This window comes from Ovis aries, chromosome 11 (genome assembly GCF_016772045.2).
Source record: "Ovis aries strain OAR_USU_Benz2616 breed Rambouillet chromosome 11, ARS-UI_Ramb_v3.0, whole genome shotgun sequence".
Lineage (NCBI taxonomy): Eukaryota > Metazoa > Chordata > Mammalia > Artiodactyla > Bovidae > Ovis > Ovis aries.
The window spans coordinates 17460804-17485357 of NC_056064.1; the positions used below are offsets into that span (position 1 = coordinate 17460804).

The window sequence follows — 24554 nt, forward strand, 5'->3', positions numbered from 1 at the left end:
GACCCTGGCTCTAAAGGTCTCCCATGGAGCACATTTGAGACAGCAGAGCTCTGTCCAGTCTCAAGGGCTACACTGACCTGTCTGGACTTGATCAGAAGCCCTTCAGCACTCAAGAAAGGACACTTTTTGAAAAAAAAAATTGTTTTTATTGGAACTCATCTGAACATCAGATATACCTGGTGTTGGTTAGCAAGAACCGTTTGTACATTTGATATTGATGGTGCCAAAACCAAAACAGTGACTGGACATGATGGGGAAAGATGGTGAGAACAGAAACCTGATTTTGGAGAGGAAAATAAAAGCCAGTCAGATTCAGTGAGGATGCAAAACCTGGTACAACAAAATCCTTTTACAAAATATAAATTTATTACGAAAACCTGGAAGGATAATCTGAGAAAGGGAAAGAAAGATAAAAGGAAGGCAGCAGGAAGGAAGAAGGCAGGAGGAGGGGGAGAGGAAGAAAGAGGGGAGAGAGGAAATGAGAGGAAGAAGAGAATACAGCTGAGCACAACAGAGGCGCAGAAGCTTACCTGCCCAAATGGCATTAAAGCCTTGCTATATAATCTCACCGTAAGACAAAGCATGCGGAAAACAGTGCTCTACCTCCCATCCGTCCCATTTCTAAGAGGTAAATAAAGACGCTCCCTGGGAGGGGGACATGAGGTTGCTCAAAAACCCAACAACGAAAATTCAGAGGAGGGAAAAAAAGAAACCCACACCCCACAGTCTCATTTCCAACGTTCACTGTTTAAAAAAGGAGTAAATCCATCCGACAGCAGGAGAGGAGCGGTGGGACGGGAAGAGAAGCTGAAGGGTTTCAGACAGCCCGCCTCCCCTGGGGGCAGAGAAGGAAGGGAAGGAGATCCGGGGTGGTCGTCTGGCTGGGGAGGGCCGGGGCGAGAAGGAGGGAGAGACAGAAAAGAGCAGAGGAGGGGGGCAATTAAAACACTGACGTCTAACCTAGTTTACTGTGTTAAAAAGAGCCACATGCACAGCAGGCCCCTGAGGGCCCACACTGCTCCCCGTGTGGCCACGGTGGGCACGAGCTCCCAGCCACGTCCCATTCCTTCCCGGGTTGCGCGGAGCCGTGCAGGCGCTGCTGCTGCTGCTGCGGTGGCGGCGGCGGGACCTTCGGCCAGTCTGCTGGGGCCACTGTTGGGGAAGGGCAGGCGGACGGGCCGTATGGCAGGGGACAGAACACCAAAACGCCTCATTTTCAAATAAAAAAGAAAAGAGCAGTCTATACACAGTTGTTTGTTTTGGTTCGGTACAAACAGAATAAAAAGTCGTTGCTTTGATGGTCAGGCAAACACCCAATTCGGAAGAAGAGGCAAGGTGACGCCCAGCGGGTGGGTTAGGAGCCCCGGTGGCTGGTGGAGCGCCTGGCTTGGCGGCCCTCTCCCGGGAGGCAGAGAGCACAGCTTTAGGTAGTGTAAGCCTTTTTCCTTTTATTTAGAATAACCTTTTTTTTTTCTTTTTCTTTTTTTTTTAAGCAATTTCCCCACTCCCAAGTCGGGCCAGTAAAGATTACATGAAAACTGGCACACCTATCGGCTGGAATACAGATGCACCAAATGAGGATTTAAAAACTTTCCGAGCGAAAAGTAGAACAGAAAGAAAAAAGAATCTCCTAGCATTTTCCCCAAAGGTTTCACTCTCCCGCCACACACACTCTCCAAAGGACCGCTACAGATCCAACTCTGCAAGAGAAGACAGAGCAGTGTCAATTGGGGAAGCCGCCCGCGAGGCCACCGGGAGGCGTTCAGTCTCAGCAGGCAGAAGACAGCGCTGCCCGGGCCGGACCCGGCGCCAGCACTCACCTATGTCAGCTTCTTGGCTTTGTTGTAGAGGGAATCCACCACTTTACTCATGTTCTGAATTGTTTCCAGAGCAGCTTCATACGTTTTATCTACTGGGGGTTCATCGAAAATAATCAAGACACCCTCCCCCTGGTCCAAGATCCCTGCAGGAAACACAAGCGAACCCAGGTAAAAGCAAGGATTAGACACACAAGCACTGAAGATGCAGCCCGCTCCCTAGCTGCCTCACTTTCTCCAGAAAGGAGAGGCAACAGAGTCACCTTCCTGTTCCATCTGTGCATGTTTAGTATACGCTCTCATCACAGGGATGAGGGCGGCAAGGATCCCAGGGCACCACCAAGGGAAACAACGGAGCATCGTCGTCCAGCATCAACAAGAGCATGATGCCTCCTCACCACTTCACCTCCACCAGCCCCCTCGCCTGTATGGCTGCTACTCACCATGAAATTTCTTGTCAAGAATCATCTGTGATAATTTCCTTTCCACGTCGGCCTAAAATCAAAGCACATGATTAAGGGGATCAGCCATCTACTGACAGCAAAGTGACACAAAAGTCTTGTATAAAAGGGTCCTAGGGCAAGTGGCTTGAAACAGCAACACTGCAGCTCCACTCTGAGCCCACGGCCCCCAGTCCCCACTGAGCAGCAGGTTGGGGAGCTTTCCAATAAGGCCTGGTAGGTGTCAACAGCAGCCCCTCCACGTGCGCCCTTCCCCATCCCCACCCTCCAGACAAGCTCAGGACTCCTTACCTTGGAGAGTTTGATGAGGCTAGATATGTGTTCGATCTAAAAGAAAAGGTAAAAAGACACCAACACGGGCAGTTTTACTTTTGCCTCTAATACTGGGATGAGGGTAGTGCTCTATCTTGGATCCCAGCTGAATGTCAGGGCCAGATCCTCTTTACCCGTGCCTGGTCCATCTGCCTACCCTGCGTCATTACAATGACCATACTCCTGTCCCACAAGCCCAGAGGAGACAGCATTTACCACATACACGGTGACTGCAAGAGCAGGGAGGAGACTGAACCGAAAACAAGCAGGGACGACCCCACCAGCCTCCACCCCACACCATCCCTCTCCTCAACTCTCATTCCCTGTCATAAAAATCCCAAGCTCTTAGGGGATCTCCTGCCTACTCCCAGGCACACCCTTGGTGGCGAGTTCCCATCTGGATGAGTGTGGGAAGGGAAGGTGCAACGGTGAGGAAGCCAAGCTAGAAACCCCTTCCCACCAGAGAAGAGCTGGAGTCCCCAGGAGGTTCTTACCTGTACTCGGGAAAAGGGCTCGATGACTCGGATCAGGTTCTGTTCCAGTAAGTTATCATACAGCTTGGCCAAGTGTGTGCTGATGATGGGGTCGTCCCGGAGCTCCGCCCGGTAGTCTGTCAGGGCCTGCCAAGAGAGTGGAGAAGGGCACAGAGGAGGGCTGAAAGCCATGCTACTTGCGGCTTCCTACGGAGTGTGCTGGCCCTGTAATTACACGCTTGACCCAAGAGGCCTGGAGGGTTTGCAGAAATGAAGGAACCGCCATGGAGGCAGAAGACAAGGAACACAAGGAAATGAAAGATGGAGCCTACCCTAGACACCATGTTTCTGTCTGAAAGCCTCACACTGACCACTCAAACCACGCAAGCCCCACGAGCAGCTCGGCTTACAAGCCAAATTCACTGCACAAGCAGTTTTCAATATGGGTTTCACAGAACAAACACAGCCTCCAAGGCAGTGGGAGCGGGGGAATTCTGATGCTAAATAATGGGAAATGCTGAATTCCACAGCTAGCTCTTAGGGTTTTATAAGGAATATCAGCACTATATAGCTGCAGGTACCAGAAAACAAAGTCCCTTTCTAATTTTGTTAGCCCTAGTGTTTCCCAAATATCTGATCGTGGTCCTTTTTTTAAACCCCTGCTAGAAACGTTCCATCCAAATTTGGGGATAAAATTATCTGAACTCTTTGTTTATTCATGTATGTGATCTATTTATCTTTAATAATATTCTTCAGTATCCGCCTCATTTAGCTGTGCTTTAACGTGTTAAGGGAAGCAAGCAATTCAAGCCAAGTAAGGAAATGAAATTGACAAGAAACCTCAAGGAAGATGATGAACCTTGGGGACAGTCAGAGAGCCACAATGTCTAGTTTCTGTTTTTCTTCCTGGATCTAGGTTTGTTTTTATTAAGTTGGTCTTTATACTCAGATTAACAGGAAGGAGACTCAGAAAAGTGTAGGTCTCACCCTACTGCTTATACAGGTTTTTCTCCCTTTCCAAACCTTCGCAAACATTGAGCAAAAGGCATAGGAGGCTAAGTAAGCCTAGAATTTCATCCTAAGGAAGAGTCTTTCAGCCCAGATGCACACATCACAACCGATGTCCACAGAGGAGAGGCAAACCTGGCATTTCTGGAGCTGAAGGAACATCTAAGACCACGTCGCGCGGTGCCTGTGTCAGACCCTGACGCAAGTGAGCTATGCGACTCAGGCATTCTCTTTAAATCCCAGCTTCCCCAAGCATAAAATGGAGGTAATAGGTTTGTTGTGAAAAATCAAGTGCAAGAACAATGACAAAACTTTCTGAAACTGAAATGTACTGTATATAAATGAGATCTCACAACTCAAGTTTCACTGTACAGTACAGTTTCACTTAACTACTTCTTGGGGGTGGGGAGAAGAGTTGTTAATTCTGGGCTCCTTAATGTTTATTTGTTTATTTTAGCTGCACTGGGTCTTTGTTATGGCACAGATCTAGTTCCCTGACCAGGGATAGAACCTGGGCCCCCTGGACCCCCTGCATTGGGAGTCTTGGCCACTGGACCACCAAGTCTCTACTTCCTGGTTTTGATACTGTACGATATTTAAGATGCAACCATTGGGGAAAACTGGGTGAATGGGACCTGAGATCACCCTGTACTATCTTTACAACTTCCTGTGAAACTGCAAGCATTTAAAGATGAAAAAACATTTTAAGTACTTAAATGCCCCTCTTCTCCACCTGGTTCCCTAGCAACCCAATACCATGCTTACCTTTTCAAAATCTGCCAGTGATCTGTTCTTGCTCGCCTGAGCCACACATTTTAATGCTTCTGTCTAAGAATAAAGAGAAAAAGAGTGACAGTGATCTATCCCGCACACTCACATCTCCACAGGTCATAAGAAACGTGATTCATCCACACAATTCCTGGCTGGAAGGAAGAACCTGCCCCATGACTTTTCTTCTCCAGAGGCCTGGAAGAGAAGCCAGAGGAATGGAGTACCACTGTGTGCCAGTTTCCCTCCAAAAGCAGAAGTGACATGAAGACACCAGGAAGTACCAAGTTTTCCCAAAAGAAAGGCTTTGATAAAGCATTCTCCAAAGATGAGAAGCTAAAAGGGAAAATGGCCAGAGAGGTGTGAATTCTTTCCCCCTCCTCCAAGATTCCCTACCTACACCCCCGGCCAGGTGCCTTCCTGCCCTGAGACTTGATCACACCTTGTGCTTTATCAAAACTCACTCTGCTGGGTTTGGTGCAGGACATAAGCCAAGATTTACTTTCATTGGGATTGAGGCATCAAAACTCTACATATTACACTGAATGTTAAAACCCCAGAGTGATGAAGGTATAATCAACAGTTGAGGGGCAACCTCTAATCTGGTTATACAAGACACCTGACCAAGCTAGTAAGTCTGCACTCAGCAAGAAATCTACAACATTCATCATGTGAGAGGTGGGCCCGACTCCTGCTCGAAAACTGTCATCAAGGTACAAAGAACAAGAAGGAACTCCTCTGGTACCAGCCTCTGTACTTAAACAAGGAAGGTAGTGTCTTCTACAGCAGACTTTAAAAATGATGCAAAACTCATCATTAGTAGAGTCTGTTCCCAGGATCTGTCCTACAGACTGAAAAATGATGAGAATAGCCTGAAACTCAGAGCCAGATGACCCAAGCTCAAAGTCTGACTTCACCTGTACTAGTTACCTGCCCTTATGTTCTGGACACTTCACCTCTCTTGGCCCACCTCCTTAACTCCAATTCTAGATATGACAGTGAGTCTTTCATTACGGTAATAACCAATATCCTTTTGGTCAAAATGAGGAGCTGATCTGAAACTTCTTCTGATGAAAAGTCAATCAGGGCCATTTGTATAGATGGAAGAGATCGTCTGCAGTGGACATTCCGTCAAAGATATAGTGAGATGGCCAATGTTTCTGCAGATACAACTGCACTCAAAACCTAGAAAGATTACTTTTACTTCCTAGTGATAATCAAGCAAAATACACAGAAGTGATGATGCACACATCTGAGACATCACCTTTACCCAGAGCACTCTTACCCGCTCAGGCATATAAGGCATCTCACACAGGGCTACCAACCACCCAAACTCAGGAAATGAGTGGGAAGGCATGGATGTGAGAAGCCCTCAAGTGAGCCATCAATCCTAGTTTCTGCACCAGGTAATCTAACCCAACCTCTCTGAAGGACATGTGCAACTGACCTTACCCGGCTCCACTGTCTTAAAGAGTAGTATTCCATACATTCAATTTTCAAGCCAAGCTCATAGGAGATATACTTTCTGGTTGAAGCCAGATGCAACCTACCCACTATAAATGCTACAGTTCAATTCTGAGTTAAGTTCCTCAAACCACCTGATACCCACAAGAGCACCAAACACTGACTTTTCAGGCCCAGAACTAACAGTACAGGAATTATACTAAAGGAGCTTGACGAACATAAGCGGGGGAGGGCAGAATGAAAAGCAGAACGGCGACCTGAAGAGCACGGGATCAATGAGCACCGTGACTGACCACACACTCAGAGTGAGCAGAGATCGAAACTGCAGTCAAGGCGTCCCCTACCTGCCTCCCTGCATACCGAAGTGCAAGCTTCCCGCTCACCAAAGCCTGGACATCTTCTGGGCTAGAAAAAACAGACAGACTTGGTCAATTGCTCTAGCTTGCTATGTTTCTATTTTTAGGCAAATTTCTTCTGTGAAAAGACTCTGCCCACAGAGGTAATCAACCCCCACCTGTAAATCCATACACCCCTCACACCATAGGAGCGAGGCTTTCTCCACTCTGGGCTCACTGCTGAAAAGCAGAAAAACTCAACTTAAAAAAGAAAGGCCTAGTGGGACTTCTCTGGCAGTCCAATAATTAGGACTTGGGAGTCCTAATTTCACTGCTGTGGCCCCAGGTGCAACCCCTGGTTGGGGAAATATCCCACAAGCTGCACAGCATGGCAAAAAAAAAAAAAAAAAAAAAGCTATGCAAAATGACTTTATAGATCAAATCCCAGTATAACAGATCTTATAAAAACACAAGCTCTGTTTAATCCCAAGATCCAAAAAAGAATCCCAGTCAGTATCTCATGTATTCCCAAAAAAGAAACGTGGAAAAATTCTGTAGAATTCTTTATAAAACACTGAGACATCGAGCTGCCCACACTTGGCGCTGTCGCCCTTTTTCAAGCCTTTCCCTAACCTCTCCTGCCACCCCCCATTCCGGGAGGCCTAGTGGCTGGTGCTGCTCTATAAGCCATTTCCCGGCCCTCTGCCCAGTGCTCAGCAACTCTCTGGACAGAACTGCACGCTGAGGAGAACACTCCAAGGGGCTGGGAAGGATATTTCTCAAGTCTGTCTCCCCAGTTCTAAAAGACTAGGAAGGAAGAGTGCTCTAGATTAGCTTTGATCCTCCCACTCCACCTTATGCACCCCACAAGGTGGCAGCCACTGCTTCTGTAACTGGCCGATCTCCCTGCTCAAGCTATCCTGACATGGCAGAAAATCTTAGACCAAGGACCTGAGAGCTCATACCCCCAAGTTAATGTATACCTACGTGTTGAGCATGATTTTGCACAGCAACATATACTTCAGAGATGTGATGGCCTTGGGGCTATCGATGGAATCATAACCCTCGAAAGCCTCATAGAAATATGAGTATGCAGTTTTCCAATCCTTCTCCTCTGCTGCATGGATAATACCTGGGCATTGAAAAGAAAAGGGTAAGAACCATATGAAGTAACAAAACCATAAAATATCACAGCTGAGAAGGGCCTCAAAAATCTATCCCAACCTCATCTACTTATTGATGTGGTCAGGGAAGAATAAAAGACCTGCCCAAAGTCACTGCCATCTAGTGGCAAAGCTGAGATTAGAGCCCAGGTCTTTGAACTCCCAGTTCAATCATCTACCAATATTAATCCCAAACAAGTTAAGAGACCCAACTAAAGGGGATCCTAAAAGCCACATATGGTCCTCATGCGTCTCCTCACCACAGCAGTCCCACCATCCTTTGGAACCACTAGACAGGCCATGCTCACTCTCCATGACATTATCTTCACAAGTCAGAAAGGCGACCCAAACATCTCTCCCTGCTCTGCCCAAATTACTGGCTTTAATAACATCAACCATTTCTTTCTGATAACTTTTCTAAGCTTGGTATTTTTAAGTAGCTTTCATGAGAGGGGGAAGAAAAAAAAAATCCAACCTCTTATATAGTCTCATTCCAGATACTGGTCATTTACAATTTTATAGATATACTTTTGCTGTGATGCAGTCAATACATGAATTTCATATAATGCCAAATTCATGAACCTAACTGTACACAGTTAAGCAGTATTTCTTTAGGTTAATATGCTACTTATTTTTATCTAACCAATTCTCTGCTGTTTAGAAGCTGGCTTGCTCCCAATAAGCCTAACTTTGACTGAACCTGCAATTATTACCAACCTATGCTATCACTTGGGATGACATGAAAAATAGTACTTTCTAGCTTGAAAGGCTAAGCCTAAGATTCTCTGTATCAGTTCTAACCCTGCCTCAGCCCCATCCATGTGTCCACCTCAGAACTTCCCCATTTTTTTCACAGCAAAGTGCAGAAGAAAGTACTCAGTATTCTGGAGTAAAAGGATGAAACTGCTCATATATGACCCCAGGGGATCCATGTTTCTGACTCACCTGTCATATACCTGTGTGCCTGGCACACCAGTTGGGAACTTCTACTTGATAACCACTACTGAGTGGTATGTGCCATACCCAGGGCTTTTACTTTACCCAGAAAGCCTCCTGTTTAGCGGCCACAGGAATCAGGCCCTTATACTTAACTATAGAGGCCTGGGGACTTCCCTGGTGGCTCAGACAGTAAAGAATCTGCTTGCAATGAGGGAGAGCTGGATTCGATCCCTTCGTTGGGAAGATCCCGTGGAGGAGGGCATGGCAACCCACTCCAGTATTCTTGCCTGGAGAATCCCCATGGACAGAGGAGCCTGGCTAGAAACAGTCCATGGGGTTGCACACAGTCAGATACGACTGAGCAACTAAGCACACAGGGGCCTGGAGAAAACCCACCCTGCTCTGTAGCCAAGGAGATGTCCCTCAAAAATATCCAGCAAACTATTATTAACACTGCCAAATTCAATGAGACAAATTCCCATTTTCCTTTCCTCCCCGTCTAAAGCTAGAATAGACCAGATGAAAAATAAGACTGGTATTAAAAAAAAAAAAGTAAAATAAGGCCCAAGAACTGGTATACTGCATTCTCAAACACATTAGCAAATGTACACCACATGAGGACTATAACCATCGGAACTGGCATAGGACTTTTAAAAAAACAAAAAACAAAAAACTAGCCTGTTACTCATTCAACACCAATATTAACAAGGGCCCACCATTTGCCAAGCACTGATATAGCTGTTACAGAGGAAATAAACATGAATAAGGTGCTGAAGCAGCTCAGAGTCTCACAGCAGTCATCAAAACAGACAGGAGGAGATTAGTATCGTAATACATACCAAAGAATACACATTTCACAAGGAAGTCCAAAGTGAAGAAGGCACTCAGGGTTTATAAAGGAGACATGCAAGCTGGATCTAGAAGGATGCACAGGACTTTGTCAAGGGGACAAGACGGAAAGGGGAATTCCAAGCAGAGAATACACAAAAGCAGAACACAGGAAGTCATTTGGTGACTAGGACTGAAACCATAGATAAGCGTAGAAAGAATGCCTTCCTTTAGAATGCACTGTTAAAAGAGGATAATGCAGAGGCACTGGATTTACATGATCAGATTTGTGTTTCCAAAAAAATGAGACCAGTAAGCAAGATGGATCGGGAAGTGACAGGGATGTTCAGGGCAGTGAAAAGACCATGCCAGTGGTCCAACGGCATTCATGAGAGCAGTGACTGCAGAGATGGAAAAGAAAAGGCAGACGTAGAGACAGACTCAACCTCATCCGGTGACTGACTGGATATGAAGGGTGAAGAAGAGGAAGGGAATCCAAACCACTCCAAAGAGAACAGCCTGAACACCTGAGTCAGTAATTATACCACTAATGAAAATAGGAAACGTAGAAAAGAATAGTTTGAGGGGAAGAGTTAAATAATAATTTTGGGTTCTGATGTGCTGAGATTCAGATCTACAGAACATTTAGGTATGGAATTCGGGAGAGAGAAGCTACCAGAAATCTGGATGAGGAGGCCATTTGTGTATTACGCAGTAACTAAAGCCACGGGAAAATATGAGATGAGACAGGAGAAAGGGAGACCAGGAAGAGAAAAGGACTAAGAAAACAACACTGAGGAACACCCACACTCGAGAGACAACAGAGGGAAGAGAGACTGAGGACAAGTCAAGGGAGGAGAGTCGAGGAGACACTGCTGTCAGAGAAGCCTGGAGTGCTCAGCAGTGTCCAATCTCCACGAAAGTCAGAGATTACAGGGCATTAACTGTCTTGCAAGGAATCAAAGGACACCAAAGTAATGATATTCTTCCAGCTTTTCCAATAAGCTTGACTGAAAAGGAGAAGACAGAAATTTTAAAAGGACAAAGGACTGTGATTTTTCAGCTGGGGCAGTTCAAAGACTGAGAGGAAGATCCCAGTGGAGACAAAAAACCGGACTTGGAAAACTGAAGACTTTTATAAAGGCAGGCAGAAGGATCACACTTAATAACGGGTAAAAACAGACAGTGATACAAATTCTAGGGAGGAGAGAGAAATAAAGAAGGTGCACATAAAAATGGCCTCTATCTGCTCTGAGAAACATGCTGCAAGCTCAGCTCCTGGCCATGAGGAAAGAGCTTCAGGAAAGTGCCCGTTCTGGTCAAAGCCAGGCCCTGTGATAAGAGCTTACATTCATCACCTCATTCACTCCTCACCACCGTCCTCTAAGGGGGTACAATTATCATCACCATTTTTAGGATGAACTAAAGATAAATTAAGTAACTTGCCCAATCACACAGCTAGAAATTCGCAAAACTAAAATTTCAACCTAGAAAAGCCATTTTCTAGAGCTTCTGCTCTTCACCTGAATGACAAAACATGCCAACTGACATTTATAATACCTGAGAGGCAAGCACCTGGGAGCTGTTATCTCCCTCTTACAATTTTATGTGAAAACAAAGATTGCAAAGAGGTAACACCAGGCCTTAAACTAGTCCTCTGCCTTAAACTAGTCCTCTGCCTCCAATCCCAACACCCTTCAACAATGATAATAAACCATAACTAATAAAAGCTGCTGACTACAAGTATCTACTGCCAATCCATGGCCTGCCAGCCCAATTACCACACTCCATAAGAAGGCAATTCACTACACTCTCCTGTAGGGGTGGGGGTTGGGGGTGGAGTCCTTTCCTCAGCCTTGATATGAGGTCCTTTAGAAAAGTCCAGCATGCTTTACAAAGGTCTCCAACTGTCAAGACACTTGGGTTAGTCCAGTCCTGGAAAGAAGTGATACTCAGTTACCATCCTGAGTAACTGACAAAGATGGAAGAGAAGGAAGAGCTTTCTAAAACCTAAGTGAGACCTCTCTAGGATGCTGGTGCCAACAATCAGGTTGCCTGTTCAACCACAGATAAGCAAGTTCTTAATATAATTTAGGCAGTTCATAGCAAGTGAAGAGGATGGGGGGCAGCTAGTTAGAGGGGTAGCCTTCCAACTGGTTTCCCTGAGGAAACCTGAGCCAAAACAACCAATTTTACTCTTCAGTCCCAACTCCCCATTCCTTCCACCTGTGAGGTAAGACGAGCTTTAAGAAAACATCACATGAGTTTCTAAGGGTGTTACCTGACTGCATATCCAAGGTGGCCTGCAATTTAGGGGGGCAGTAAATGGCATTTGCTGTGGTTCGAGCAGAGGTTAAGGCAGCTCGGGCTTTTGGCAGGTTGCTCAGGGCATGGTAGGTTTTGCTTTCTAAAAGCTGTACTTCCACCAAAAGGGCTTTGTCATCCATCTTTTTCAACTCCCGAAGCAACTGAGAACCTAGAGAAAGAAAACACAGATACCCCTTTGTTAGCTACAATCTTAATACTTTAATACCGTACTATTTACCTCTCTCACCCTTATAAGAACACTCAGGATAAAGAAACCTGCCTGAACTATAAAAGAGGTTATCTATTCATAAGATTTAAATTTTCTGCTAAGGAGTTGTTTTCCAAAAGAGAAACACAAATCTGTTTGAAACCTTTCTGCATACAAGACATTACAGCCAAAAATGCTATGAGCTTACTCCTAAGATTCAAATAAAGTGGGAATCCCCACCCAGAAAATGCTGAAATTACTTATCCAGTTCAGAAAGGCACTTGATCTCACTCTATGCCTGTCCAATAATCCTAAGACTGCACAAGAAACATGAGGAACTAGGGTTGGTGGGGAAAGCAAAGAGATTAGGATATACTAATGTTCTCCAAATACCCCTTTTCTTCCCCAGGCTCAACATCATTAATTTAGTCATTCAGTTCAGTTGCTCAGTCGTGTCCGACTCTTTGCGACCCCATAAATTGCAGCACACCAGGCCTCCCTGTCCATCACCAACTCCCGGAGTTCACTCAAACTCACATCCATCGAGTCAGTGATATCATCCAGCCATCTCATCCTGTCATTCCCTTTTCCTCCTGCCCCCAATCCCTTCCAGCATCAGAGTCTTTTCCAATGAGTCAACTCTTCCCATGAGGTGGTCAAAGTACTGGAGTTCCAGCTTTAGCATCATTTCTTCCAAAGAACACCCAGGACTGATCTCCTTTAGAATGGACTAGCTGGATCTCCTTGCAGTCCAAGGGACTCTCAAGTCTTCTCCAACACCACAGTTCAAAAGCATCAATTCTTCGGTGCTCAGCTTTCTTCACAGTCCAACTCTCACATCCATACATGACTACTGGAAAAACCATAGACTTGACTAGACGGACCTTTGTTGGCAAAGTAATATCTCTGCTTTTGAATATGCTACCTAGGTTGGTCATAACTTTCCTTCCAAGGAGCAAGTGTCTTTTAATTTCATGGTTACAGTCACCATCTGCAGTGATTTTGGAGTTCCAAAAAATAAAGTCTGACACTGTTTCCCCATCTATTTCCCATGAAGTGATGGGACTGGATTCCATGATCTTCGTTTTCTGAATGTTGAGCTTTAAGCCAACTTTTTCACTCTCATCTCACTTGCATCAAGAGGCTTTTTAGTTCCTCTTCACTTTTTGCCATAAGGGTGGTGTCATCTGCATATCTGAGGTTATTAACATTTCTCCCGGCAATCCTGATTCCAACTTGTGCTTCTTCCAGCCCAGCGTTTCTCATGATGTATTCTGCATAGAAGTTAAATAAGCAGAGTGACAATACATAGCCTTGATGTACTCCTATTCCTATTTGGAACCAGTGTGTTGTTCCATGTCCAGTTCGAATTGTTGCTTCCTGACCTGCACATAGGTTTCTCAAGAGGCAGGTCATGTGGTCTGGTATTCCCATCTCTTAGAATTTTCCACTGTTTGTGGTGATCCACACAAAGGCTTTGGCATAGTCAATAGGGAAATGTAAGTCAAAACCAATATGAGATACTACTTCACACCCACTAAGATGGCTAAGTTAAAAACAGACAATATCAGCAAGTGTTGGTGAGGATGCAGAGAAATTGGAACTCTCCTCATACATTGCTGGTGAGAATGGACAATAGTGTGGCCACTTTAAAAAGCAGTTTGGCTGTTCCTCAAAAGCTAAAGAGAGTCACTATATTCCAGGAATTCTACTCCTGGGTATATACCCAAAAGAAAATCATGTCCACAGAAAACCTGTTTATAGCAGCACTCATAACAGCCAAAAAGTGGAAACAATCTCAGTGTCCATCAACCTGATGAAGGGATAATATAGTACAATGGAGTACTATTTAGCAATAAAAAGGAATGAAGCATTGCTACATGCTACAACATAGATGAACACTGAAAGCATGCTAGAGAAAGAAGCCAATCACAAAGACCATACACTGTGTGTTTCCATTATGTGCAATGTCCAGAAAAGGCAAATCTACAGAGGCAAAAACTAATTAGTGATTGCCTTGGGATGATGGGCACACAGAGAGAATGAATGGGGGATTAACAGGAAGTGACAACTGATGGATCCAAGGTTACTTTCTAGGGTGATGAAAATGTTCTGAAATCGGGTAGTGGTGACAGTTGCCCAACTTTGTGAATAGACTAAAAATCACTGGCCGTACACTTTCAAAGGGTGAATTTTATGGTCTGTGAATTATATCTCTATTAAAGCAGTTTTTTTTTTTTTAATGCTACTTGTTAGAACCATATGAAAATAGCACTTCCGCAGGATAAGAATTACATACTGGCAATTTTTCAACTTAATAGATCATGAAAGTCATGTTCTTCCACCTGGAGAAAATAGTCCAGCTATATCCATTAATTTTTTTAAAAGCAGCAGGCAAAGATTTTAGGGTGCTTAAAGGCCAAAAGAAGCCTTTAGCTGGCCCACTTTAGGTTTCCTGTATGTATTTACATCCAGTTAATTTTTTGATCTTTAAAATTTATTTTAATGATAATTATAAACAGATATAGTAAATTTAAAGGTCAATAAATACTTGCAGTTTCACCTTTTTGTTCTCTAGTGTTGACAGTTTCTTAGAACTTCTAAATGCCATTTTTCCATGACAGATTCAGTAATTGTAAGCCACTTTAAATCTTCTAAGATATAGGCAGAATATAAATTATTAATACATAACTAATAAGAGTACCCAGGTTCAGAATACATTCATTTAGCCAGCTAAGATGGAGGGGGAAATGGCAATGCTCCAGTATTCTTGCCTGGAAAATTCCACGGGCAGACGAGCCAGGTGGGCTACAGTCCATGGGGTCGCAAAGAATCGGATACGACTGAGCGTGCGCGCACACACACATATACAGAGCCAGCTAAGACACTTTACTAGCTTCCACCAGCTTACTTACCCAAATGCAATGCTTCCTGGTACCTCTTGGTATCAAAGTACAAAGACACCAGTCTTGCCTAGGAAAGAGAAAAGGCATTGACTGATGGAAAAGGGAGAAAAAAAGCCAAAGAAAGAAATCAAAGATTGACAGTCACAGAACTGTTACTGCTGAATATTCAAGTCCTGATGATAGCATCAAATTCAGCCTAAAAAAAAACCATCTAGCCCATGATATTATCTATTATAGCCAGTGACTAAACCACGTTGCTGCTTACTTTTCTGAGCCAAGCAGCAAGTCTGTATCAAAGCTTCAACCAGAGTAATTCACACGAGCAGGTCTACTACTCACCATTTTGGGTGCACAGATAATACAAAGCTGCTGAAAATACTTTTGATCAGGATGGTGTTATTTATATTCACAGTCTGTCAAACGTCTAGAGACCTGAGATCAGTACTAACTCAGGCACATACCTCCAAAGCTTGGCGTAAGAAAGTTCTCTTCTCTGATTTGGCCCATTCGATGCACTCTAAACACAACTCGACCTGCAACAGGGAGAGAGTATATGCAACATTATGTCCTCACGTTCTTCCCACAAGCCTTGCTCGGGGGAACAGCTGTCATTTCCTCCTTATGCATTACTATCCATGTTTACTGTCTCAGGAGCATGCCTTGATCACCGTATCTCAAGATGTATGCTGCTGCTGCTAAGTCGCTTCAGTCATGTCCAACTCTGTGCGACCCCATAGACAGCAACCCACCAGGCTCCCCCATCCCTGGGATTCTCCAGGCAAGAACACTGGAGTGGGTTGCCATTTCCTTCTCTAATGCATGAAAGTGAAAGGTAAAGGTGAAGTCGCTCAGTCGTGTCCAACTCTGAGCGACCCCATGGACTGCAACCTACCAGGCTCCTCCGCCCATGGGATTTTCCAGGCAAGAGTACTGGAGTGGGTTGCCATTGCCTTCTCCGCTCAATATGTATAGCATACTGGAAAATCAACTTGGCTTTTTACACATATTTGTGCTTAGACTGTGCTCCTTTGGAAAAGAGCTTTGTCTTCAAGATTCCTCATCTACTTTCCCAGGAGGGACCCAGACTACATATGCAGTTCTAGAATGCAGAGTTAGTTCTATAATGGCTGAGACATTTTTAAAGCAGAAATTTCTCCCTGAATAGTAACAGTAATGTGTTCATATGACTATATCAGTCATAAAGGGGAGAAATTCTCAGTCTAGGTACAAGTGTCTTACTCTTCCAACAGTTGCTTTTAAGATTCAAAAGGCCCAGCTGACTCTTCCCTTCCAGAGTCTACAAAGCGCAAGTAACAATTCTCATCACAGTAGAGCAAACTTAGCTTGTATGAAAGTGAGCAAAAAGAAATTAAAATTAGCCTAACACTTAAAGGGGCTTTTTAAACTTTCTATAAAAGAACTCCGAACTCCAAGTTCTACCTGCTACTCAAGCAACAATGTCCCATACAAAGTAACTAACTTTAGCATTCTAAGCCAGGTGGTCTACATGCCATCAGGTATCCTTGCCACAGGAGCTCTGCCAAGTACATATTAGGTACCGCAGACCATCTATCACTTCTGTTACTGCAAGTTTATATTAAGATTCACAATCAGAGCATAAGATAAGAAGAAACTGAGCTTTCGAGAAAACTAACTGGTAAAATAAAGCTCAGTAGATAAATGAATGCCTTTACATGGTATTTGGAAGATTCATCAGCAAGAGCCAATGAAAACTTTATAACTCACCAGAGGGGGACCCCTAGTGGCTACTCAATCCCCAACTCTAAACTCAACCACCTTCATGAATTCTACAAAACCTGAAATAAAAGCAGGCCAATCACAATTTCAGTTTTATGTTCTAAAAACCAAAATCAAAGTAAGATTTCTGTTCATACATGAATGGAGCTGAAAATATTTTGATGAATATTTTTAGCAACAAAAATAAAAGTCTTTAGTCCTCCACGTTTTGGGGGACTAAGAAACACTTACCAACAGTTTTACCCAGCAGGTTTAACAATGCTGAAATGAATGCCTAGGCTCCTGATTCAGCAGTCTGGAATAAAAAGCTGGGCTCTCTGATATATACCCCTAGTTAAGAAACACTGAGTTCTACCCTAACATCCCATCTGTCCCCATTTCCCTGACAGTACAGATGTTAAGTGACCCACCAAAGGTCATGATCAGCTGTTAGGACCAGAACCTGACCCAATCTCAACTTACACTTAGTAAATTCAGGTCAATAGAGACATTTTTCCTACAGCAGAGAATTTTTACATGAACTATCACTTTCCAATTACAGGGTACATGATTTGCAATATCTAGGATTATAATCGGTGAAACCAGCGTGTCAGTTCTCAGAAAAAAAATTTAAAGGCCACTCACTGCCCTTTTGTTCGAGAGGCTTTGTGCTTTGTTAATGCTAACAATGACTGATAAAGGGGATAGATAATACACAAGAAGTCCATGCTTCTGGAGGAAGCCCTAACTTGAGTACAAAAACTTAAAACAGTCAAATTAGATATTAATGTTTTTAAGCTTTAAGTAAATAACACTAAACCATTTTTTATATGCTTTTATTCACTAAATTCCTAAGGGAAAAAAAAAGTTAACTACTATTTTAAGTGTGAAATTCTGTAGCACAAACTCCCTTTTTTCCATTAAAATAACCATTTAATTCAACAGGATTTTTTGATGTAAGGTTTCTTAAAATGTGCTACTATGCTTCAGTTGGATAGACTATACCAAAAAATGGCCTCCCAAAGACACTGCCTAGACATACCTGGAAGGTAAAATCAATTCTGGAATTTCAGCTCACTCTTTGGTTAAGGATCTGGTTGTCTTCTTTCTCCCCTCTTCACCCTAAATCTCTACTCCCCTTCTCCTTGCCAACCATCCCAATCCTCAGTCACCTACCCCACCCATACAGCCTCACTTCCAAGGCAAATGACCAGAACCTAACCTGAATCACATCAGCTTCTGGAACACAGCAAGCTGAAGACCATGGTGTAGCTCTATCTGACTTATGATGAGTCACCAAATACAAAAAGGCAAGGAAAATCCCTTTCGCATACTCTTCGTGTTAAACTCCCCAACACTTCTAGATCTCTTCAGTTCAGTTCAGTCGCTCAGTCGTGTCCGACTCTTTGCGACCCCATGAATCGCAGCACGCCAGGCCTCCCTGTCCATCACCAACTCCTGGAGTTTACCCAAACTCATGTCCATCGAGTCAGTGATGCCATCCAACCATCTCATCCTCTGTCATCCCCTTCTCCTCCTGCCCCCAATTCCTCACAGCATCAGGGTCTTTTTCAATGAGTCAACTCTTCGCATGAGGTGGCCAAAGTATTGGAGTTTCAGCTTCAGTATCAGTCCTTCCAATGAACACCCAGGACTGGTCTCCCTTAGGATGGACTGGTTGGATCTCCTTGCAGTCCAAGGGACTCTCAAGAGTCTTCTCCAACACCACAGTTCAAAAGCATCAATTCTTCGGAGCTCAGCTTTCTTCACAGTCCAACTCTCACATCCATACATGACTACTGGAAAAACCATAGCCTTGACTAGACGGACCTTTGTTGGCAAAGTAATGTCCCTGCTTTTCAATATGCTATCTAGGTTGGTCATAACTTTCCTTCCAAAGAGTAAGCATCTTTTAATTTCATGGCTTACCAATGTCCTAAAACTTCGTATTTTGCCCCAGGCCTCAACACTTCTATGACAGTGATCCACCTATGCCTTGCTCCTCTATCCTTTCCCAATACTCAATCAAAGAATTTTAAAAGAACCTACAATTTTCCATTCTCCCAAGTCAGAGGTCTTGGGTCACGTAGACAAATGCAGTAACAATACCCCATGGTTGTATCTCAAGTCAATAAACTTAAGTCTTAATTCAACAAAATATCTCCTGAGCATCTACCACGGAGAAGGCATGATCCATACATTCCTTCCACAAATACTAGTTAGGTAGCTTCTTTGGGCCAAACTACTCTAAGTGTGGAGGTTACAGCAGTGAATAGGACACAGTAATTATCCTCATGAAATTTAGCTTCTAAGTAGGAAATGAATGTTAATAAGCAAAATAAACATGAAGAAAGCAGAAATAGGGTATTTTAGATATGGTGATAAAGGAAGGTCTCTGAGGAAACGAGATGGAAACAAAGACTTGAAATGATGTGAAGAAGAAAAAAGGCTGTGTTAAGATCAGGCTGAGAGTGAGACTTCCCTCGCAGTACAGTGGTTAAGATTTCATGCTTCCACTGCAAGGGGCACAGGTTAGAACCCTGGTCAGGGAACTAAGATCTCGCAAGCCACACAACATGGCCAAAAGAAAAATTAGATGTATAAAAATGCCCCAAAGTTAGAACAGTTTAAAGCCAGTGTTACAGCTGTAAATAAAGTGAAAGAATAGTATGGCAGGTGAGGCCAGAGGTAGCCATGGTTAAGGAACAGCCATGAGTTAGCAATAAGAGAGAAAGGCGCTGTAACACTACAAGGCACACAGGGCTTCATCTGAATGAGACTGTATCACAGGAGAGGAAACAGAGGAAACGTTCAAGCAGCCATCATACAGAGAATCATCAGAAATATAACATGTACAAACACAGTGTACATCACTGCAGAGTTTAGATCACAGTAACGTCAGCAAGGAAAAGTCTCAGAGGAGATGGTACTGGACATGAACTCCAGAAGGGAAAGGTGCACCATGAAGAGTGTACAGGCCTTGCTCAACAGACAGTCAAGTGCCCAACAGGCCGGGCATGTCTGGTCCACGTCATAGAGTACCAGGAGATCAGAATGTCCTGCTAAGCTGTACTGGAGAGGAACATGACATACGGACTCTGCAAGCAATCGAGAGCCACTGAAGGCTCAAGTCAGGGGGGAACAGAGAGGAATAAGATGTTGAGAGGGTTACTGGGTAGGATATCTCTCAAAATGGTGGTACAAGACTTTTGCAGTAGTCTAAGAAATAATTAGAACTCACTGTACATGAACAATACCTCCAAAAAAAAAAGAAGAAATAATTAGAACCCAAACTCGATGGCAGTTGTACATAGAGAACAGATACAAAAAGAGGTGGAGAATAGATTGGAGAGAGTTGCACTGACAGAATTTAATAAATAGTTGGGTGCTGACGTTGCTATGTTGACTTTGAGGTGCAGACAGAACCATCTGGATGGTTCATAATTTACTCCAAACCAAGCAAATAACCTGTAATCCACAAAAATTACTGAAAGACCTGCTAAGTGGAGTAAGACTCTGGCTCTTGATAAAAAGCTAGACTACTAATCAATAAAAACAAACAAACAAAAAAGATCAACAGGTCTTACTCAGCACTAACACGACACTGACAATAAAAAGGCACAATCTGTAAGAGTGCTCCCTTTCACCCTAGGGTAAGACAAGCCTCTAGTTGACAAGAAAATAATGTACAATGAAGGATAACAATGTACACACACAGTTAAAAGGAGGGCCTAACCAGACATGGAGCCACAAGACAAAGGCCAGTAAATCCCACAAGCCAATTACAGGAGAGCACCAAATTATGATTTGGATAATGTGGATACAGGAGGAGGAGAACTGACCATCAAACAAATGTAGTCCTATCCACTGAGCCAGCGCAGTTACAGGAAGAGACAAATTCCAAGAGTTCAGTCAAAGAAGCAGCTTGGATAATTAATTTTTTCTGCCTAAAATGTTCCAAGTAACATTTATTAGTCTGTTTCAAGCTAACATTTATTGTTCAACTCATTCTAAGGAGTCCTAATTCAAACAAAAAATGTGGCATCACTTTTTCATGAGTACAAATACAATTTTTTTTTTTTAAAAGTCAGGGTTACACAAGAGTAACACCTCTTTGAAACACCACCTTTTCTTTTAAATTATTCATAAAAATAAGTCTAATGCTTTGGTTCAAAAGGCAGCCATCTACACATCTATTTTTGATCTACTATCATGAAACAGTTCTGTGAAAAACAAATGAACTTGAAGACTTCTCTAGAAATAAATTTTCTACAATGAAGTTAGTTTATGGTGTTTAAACTAGGCTTCAAAGAATCATTAAGGAAAGAAACCAGATTTTACAAACGACATGATTTCAAAGTAAGATCCATTTAAGTGCTAGGTTTCTGAAGTTCCCCACTGTTTATTCAATATGCCACTAAGCCCCTTCACATCTTTTACATCCACAGGCGCCATGGCAAATAATGAGACATGTAACTACCTACCAATTCCTACCCCTGCCTTTATACCACTTGACATTTTACATATTTGTTCATTATCTGCCTTCCTCATTAAAATATAATCCCCATGAGAGCACTGTACGTTACAAATGAATCCCTAGCACTGTAACAGTGCTAACACAGCACGCATTCAATGACTGCTGAGCAATACAGAAAAGACAACAACTGTATTCTTCCTACAAACAGGTTCAAGCAACCACCACACACCCTGCTTGAATCTACCACTTTTTACAGAATGAGTTTTAACTGTGGTAGCGTCTCCTTCTCCGGAATTGCAAACAGTAATTCTTTGCAAAGAACTGGAAGAGGCTCAGCGATTCCAAAGAAACACTTTTCGGTACAGCTCAGGGTCTAGTCTGAACTCGTAGAGGACATGGACAGGTATACCAGTCACTTCAGGACACACGAGACAGACAGATGGATGCTCAGTCAATAAAGGCATAAATGCATACAAGACATGCCAGGAAGGGATGCCACGAGACTTAATTAGTGCTCACTAGGAGCTCTGTGACACAGAGGTACCACAGACACAGAAAACATTACAAAGGTGTAGCAATACAATACCTCAAAGACAAGAATCAGTTTGTGACCCTGATGTAATGAGGATTCCAGGGACCACTGACAATCTCCACTTACAAAGCAAAGCATGGAACAGACCCAAAGTATCAAATGCCCTGCAACAAAGAGAAACTGACATGATAAGTCCTGCGCTGTCCTCCCAGCCGTCCCTTACACATTACCACCGCAGTGCAGGCAGGCACTTCCTTCACTGAAACAAGACTTTGCTCCAAACTAGACTTTGTCTCTTTTGTCATTCAAGTAGCTTACCTCCTGTCCTGTAGCTGCTTCCATATCAAGAAACAGATCAAGAAGAGATCGGACCAGACGAGCAGCTTTAGCCTTGCTGATGGAATTCAAGAAGGGTCGCACATACTTCAGGAGTCCTCCAAGCTCTGCGGAAGGCAATTGTGACAGGAAAAAGTACCCATCAATATTAGGGACAAAATACCCACTAAAAGATGACCCAAGATAATAAAATCAGTACTTATGTCCGGAAGCAGTCAAAAGGAAACTTAATAGGAATTTAAAGCATTCTCAGCAGGTAACAGAGTAGCAAGAAAGTTAACAGCTTACACCAAATCTGTATTCCATTCCCCACTTGGTCACTGATTACTGTGAGGATCCTGGGACATGCTCGAGGCTCTCTATCTCATGAGTACAGCAAAGTACTCACACTCTCAGAAAGCAGTACTCTAGAACAGGAAATATGCCATGCCTCAACCACCTTGGACAAAATCACTTCCCCACAATCAACAAATTTATTAGGTTATAGAGCTACAGGAAATTTTTTTTTTCTAATTTCCAAGACTGGAAATCTCAACAGAGACCTTCCATTTCAGGTTCCTTTCTTCCTCCCTTCCTAAAGTTATGCCCAGTTTAGTCTTTTCCCAATGTAACTTGCATGGCACTCTTCTGAATCAGTTTTTCACATGAAAGTTAGGGCGTCTGTCCCCTAACGTTGTACTGTACCCTGTTAAAATTCCTCATTAATCTACAAACCCCAAGTCAAACCATGACAAAAAAGGTGACCACCACTGAGGCTTCTCCCCCTCTTGTGTGAGAAAAGAGGGTGGCACAGTAATCCTAAGGGGGCACCTTTAGAAACAAGAGTGAAAATCAGACAATATTTCAACTAACCAACTAAGGAAGTACTCCTGGAATGTAGGTTAAAATTACTTTAGTGTCACTGCCTCAAATTGTAGACTCATCCTCCTGAGAACTTGAATTCAGGACAAGCAAACCTGCCCCTCCAGAGGATGCTAATTAGGGGTCTTGAAATCCTCATCTGTCAGCATAGTCACAGAAACCACGGGGCCGTGTCAGGTATAAAAGGAACTCTATACAGAGTAGGAAAGTTCACCCTTCCCTCCATTCGCCAGTCCTGACTTGGGACACCCACCGCCTCAGATTCTCCCCCACTCTATCACTCCATTCACCCCCACACTGACTGCACACATGCCTGCAGCCAGGCCTCGCTCATGCTGCACTGCCACCTGGAATCCACCCGTCACCCTGACCTACGTAGAGCTTAGATGCCCTTTCAAGTCTGCGAAAGTCCTACTGAGTCTTCTGTGGCAATGCCAGGCTACACCCGTTTCTCTCCCTCAAATTCCTTGTGCACTTATGCAAACTTCAATTACATAATCATAGCTTTTTAAAAGTAGTCAAGTGCAACGTCCCTTCTTCTACAGAGTTTCCTATTATCCTGGAACAATTCTGAACAATCTCTAGTGACAGAAATATTCAGAAAGCAGATGATTCCAATCTTGGTCAAACTCAATTGTTCTTTTCTGAAACATAAGTCTATATCCTCTTTCCACATGGCTTCAAATATTTGAAGATAACTATCACTTTATCTCCTTGGGCACAGCAAGCCACTCCAGTATTCTCGCCTGAAGAATCCTATGGATGGAGGGGCTTGGTGGGCTACAGTCCACAGGGTCGCAAAGAGTCAGACATGACTGCTGCAACTTAGCACACATGCAAGTATCTCCCTAAATGTCCCTTTCTCCAAGCTAAATAGCTTTAGCTATTTCAACTGTTCCTCCAACACCCTGGTTTCTAGATTCCTTGTCACCCTAGTTGCCCTCCTCCAAATAAATTCTGGTTTGCAAATGTACCACTTGTGGTACCCAGAACTGAAAACAATGTTCCACGTAGGGTCAGACCAGCAGAGTTATGGCTCCGTTCTCCTGATCAGACTGCCACATGTAACACAGGAAAGCATGTTTTGCTTTTGCTAACAGCACTCTTTGTTCAGACTGAGTCCATAAGGTCTTTGTGCAGACAGGTTCCTCTGTTCTGATACATAGTTTAAGTCTATAACTTTTTCCTTTCTACACAATTTAGTCTTGCTGGCTTTGGCAACAACCCTGAATCCTAAATCTGTTCTCTACTGTACTGAATCATCCACAGAAATAAGCACACCTTCTGCTATGGCTTTAGCCATATGCCAGATGCTGTCCACAAGAACAAGTACAGATCCCTATGGCTTGATGCTAGAGACTTCCCTCCAGGTCAACAATTGATCCATTTGCCATGCCAAATGTTCAAAAACTCTGCTTACATCAGATATGTTGTTTATATCATTATTCCTAACCAGGGGTTAGCAAACTATTTTTGTGAAGAGCCAGATAGTAAATATTTTCAACTTTGTGGGTTATACAGTCTCAGCAGTAGCTACTCAACTCAGCCACTGTAGTGCAAAAGCAGTCATGGGTAATATGTAAACAAATGGGCATGGCTATGTTCCAATAAAACTTTATTTA

The 24554-nt window shown here is 43.5% G+C and overlaps 1 protein-coding gene across 2 annotated transcripts in view; it reads right to left on the reverse strand.

Moving 5' to 3' along the window:
- Positions 1–344: 344 nt before the first annotated feature.
- The window catches only part of PSMD11 (proteasome 26S subunit, non-ATPase 11), a 29507-nt gene continuing 5297 nt past the window's right edge, over positions 345–24554 (reverse strand). The window contains exons 3-14 of one of the 2 annotated variants that reach the window (XM_015098506.4): positions 22054–22178; positions 15451–15522; positions 14999–15056; positions 11850–12044; positions 7626–7770; positions 6648–6708; positions 4837–4899; positions 3085–3210; positions 2570–2605; positions 2261–2312; positions 1821–1963; positions 345–1700 (exon numbers count right to left, since the gene is read on the reverse strand). In XM_015098506.4, the coding sequence (XP_014953992.1) occupies positions 1821–1963; positions 2261–2312; positions 2570–2605; positions 3085–3210; positions 4837–4899; positions 6648–6708; positions 7626–7770; positions 11850–12044; positions 14999–15056; positions 15451–15522; positions 22054–22178 (1076 nt within the window). In that variant the 3' untranslated portion in view covers positions 345–1700. Of the gene's footprint in view, positions 1964–2260; positions 2313–2569; positions 2606–3084; positions 3211–4836; positions 4900–6647; positions 6709–7625; positions 7771–11849; positions 12045–14998; positions 15057–15450; positions 15523–22053; positions 22179–24554 lie in introns of both variants that reach the window. The other variant, XM_060395226.1, reaches the window with a different exon arrangement.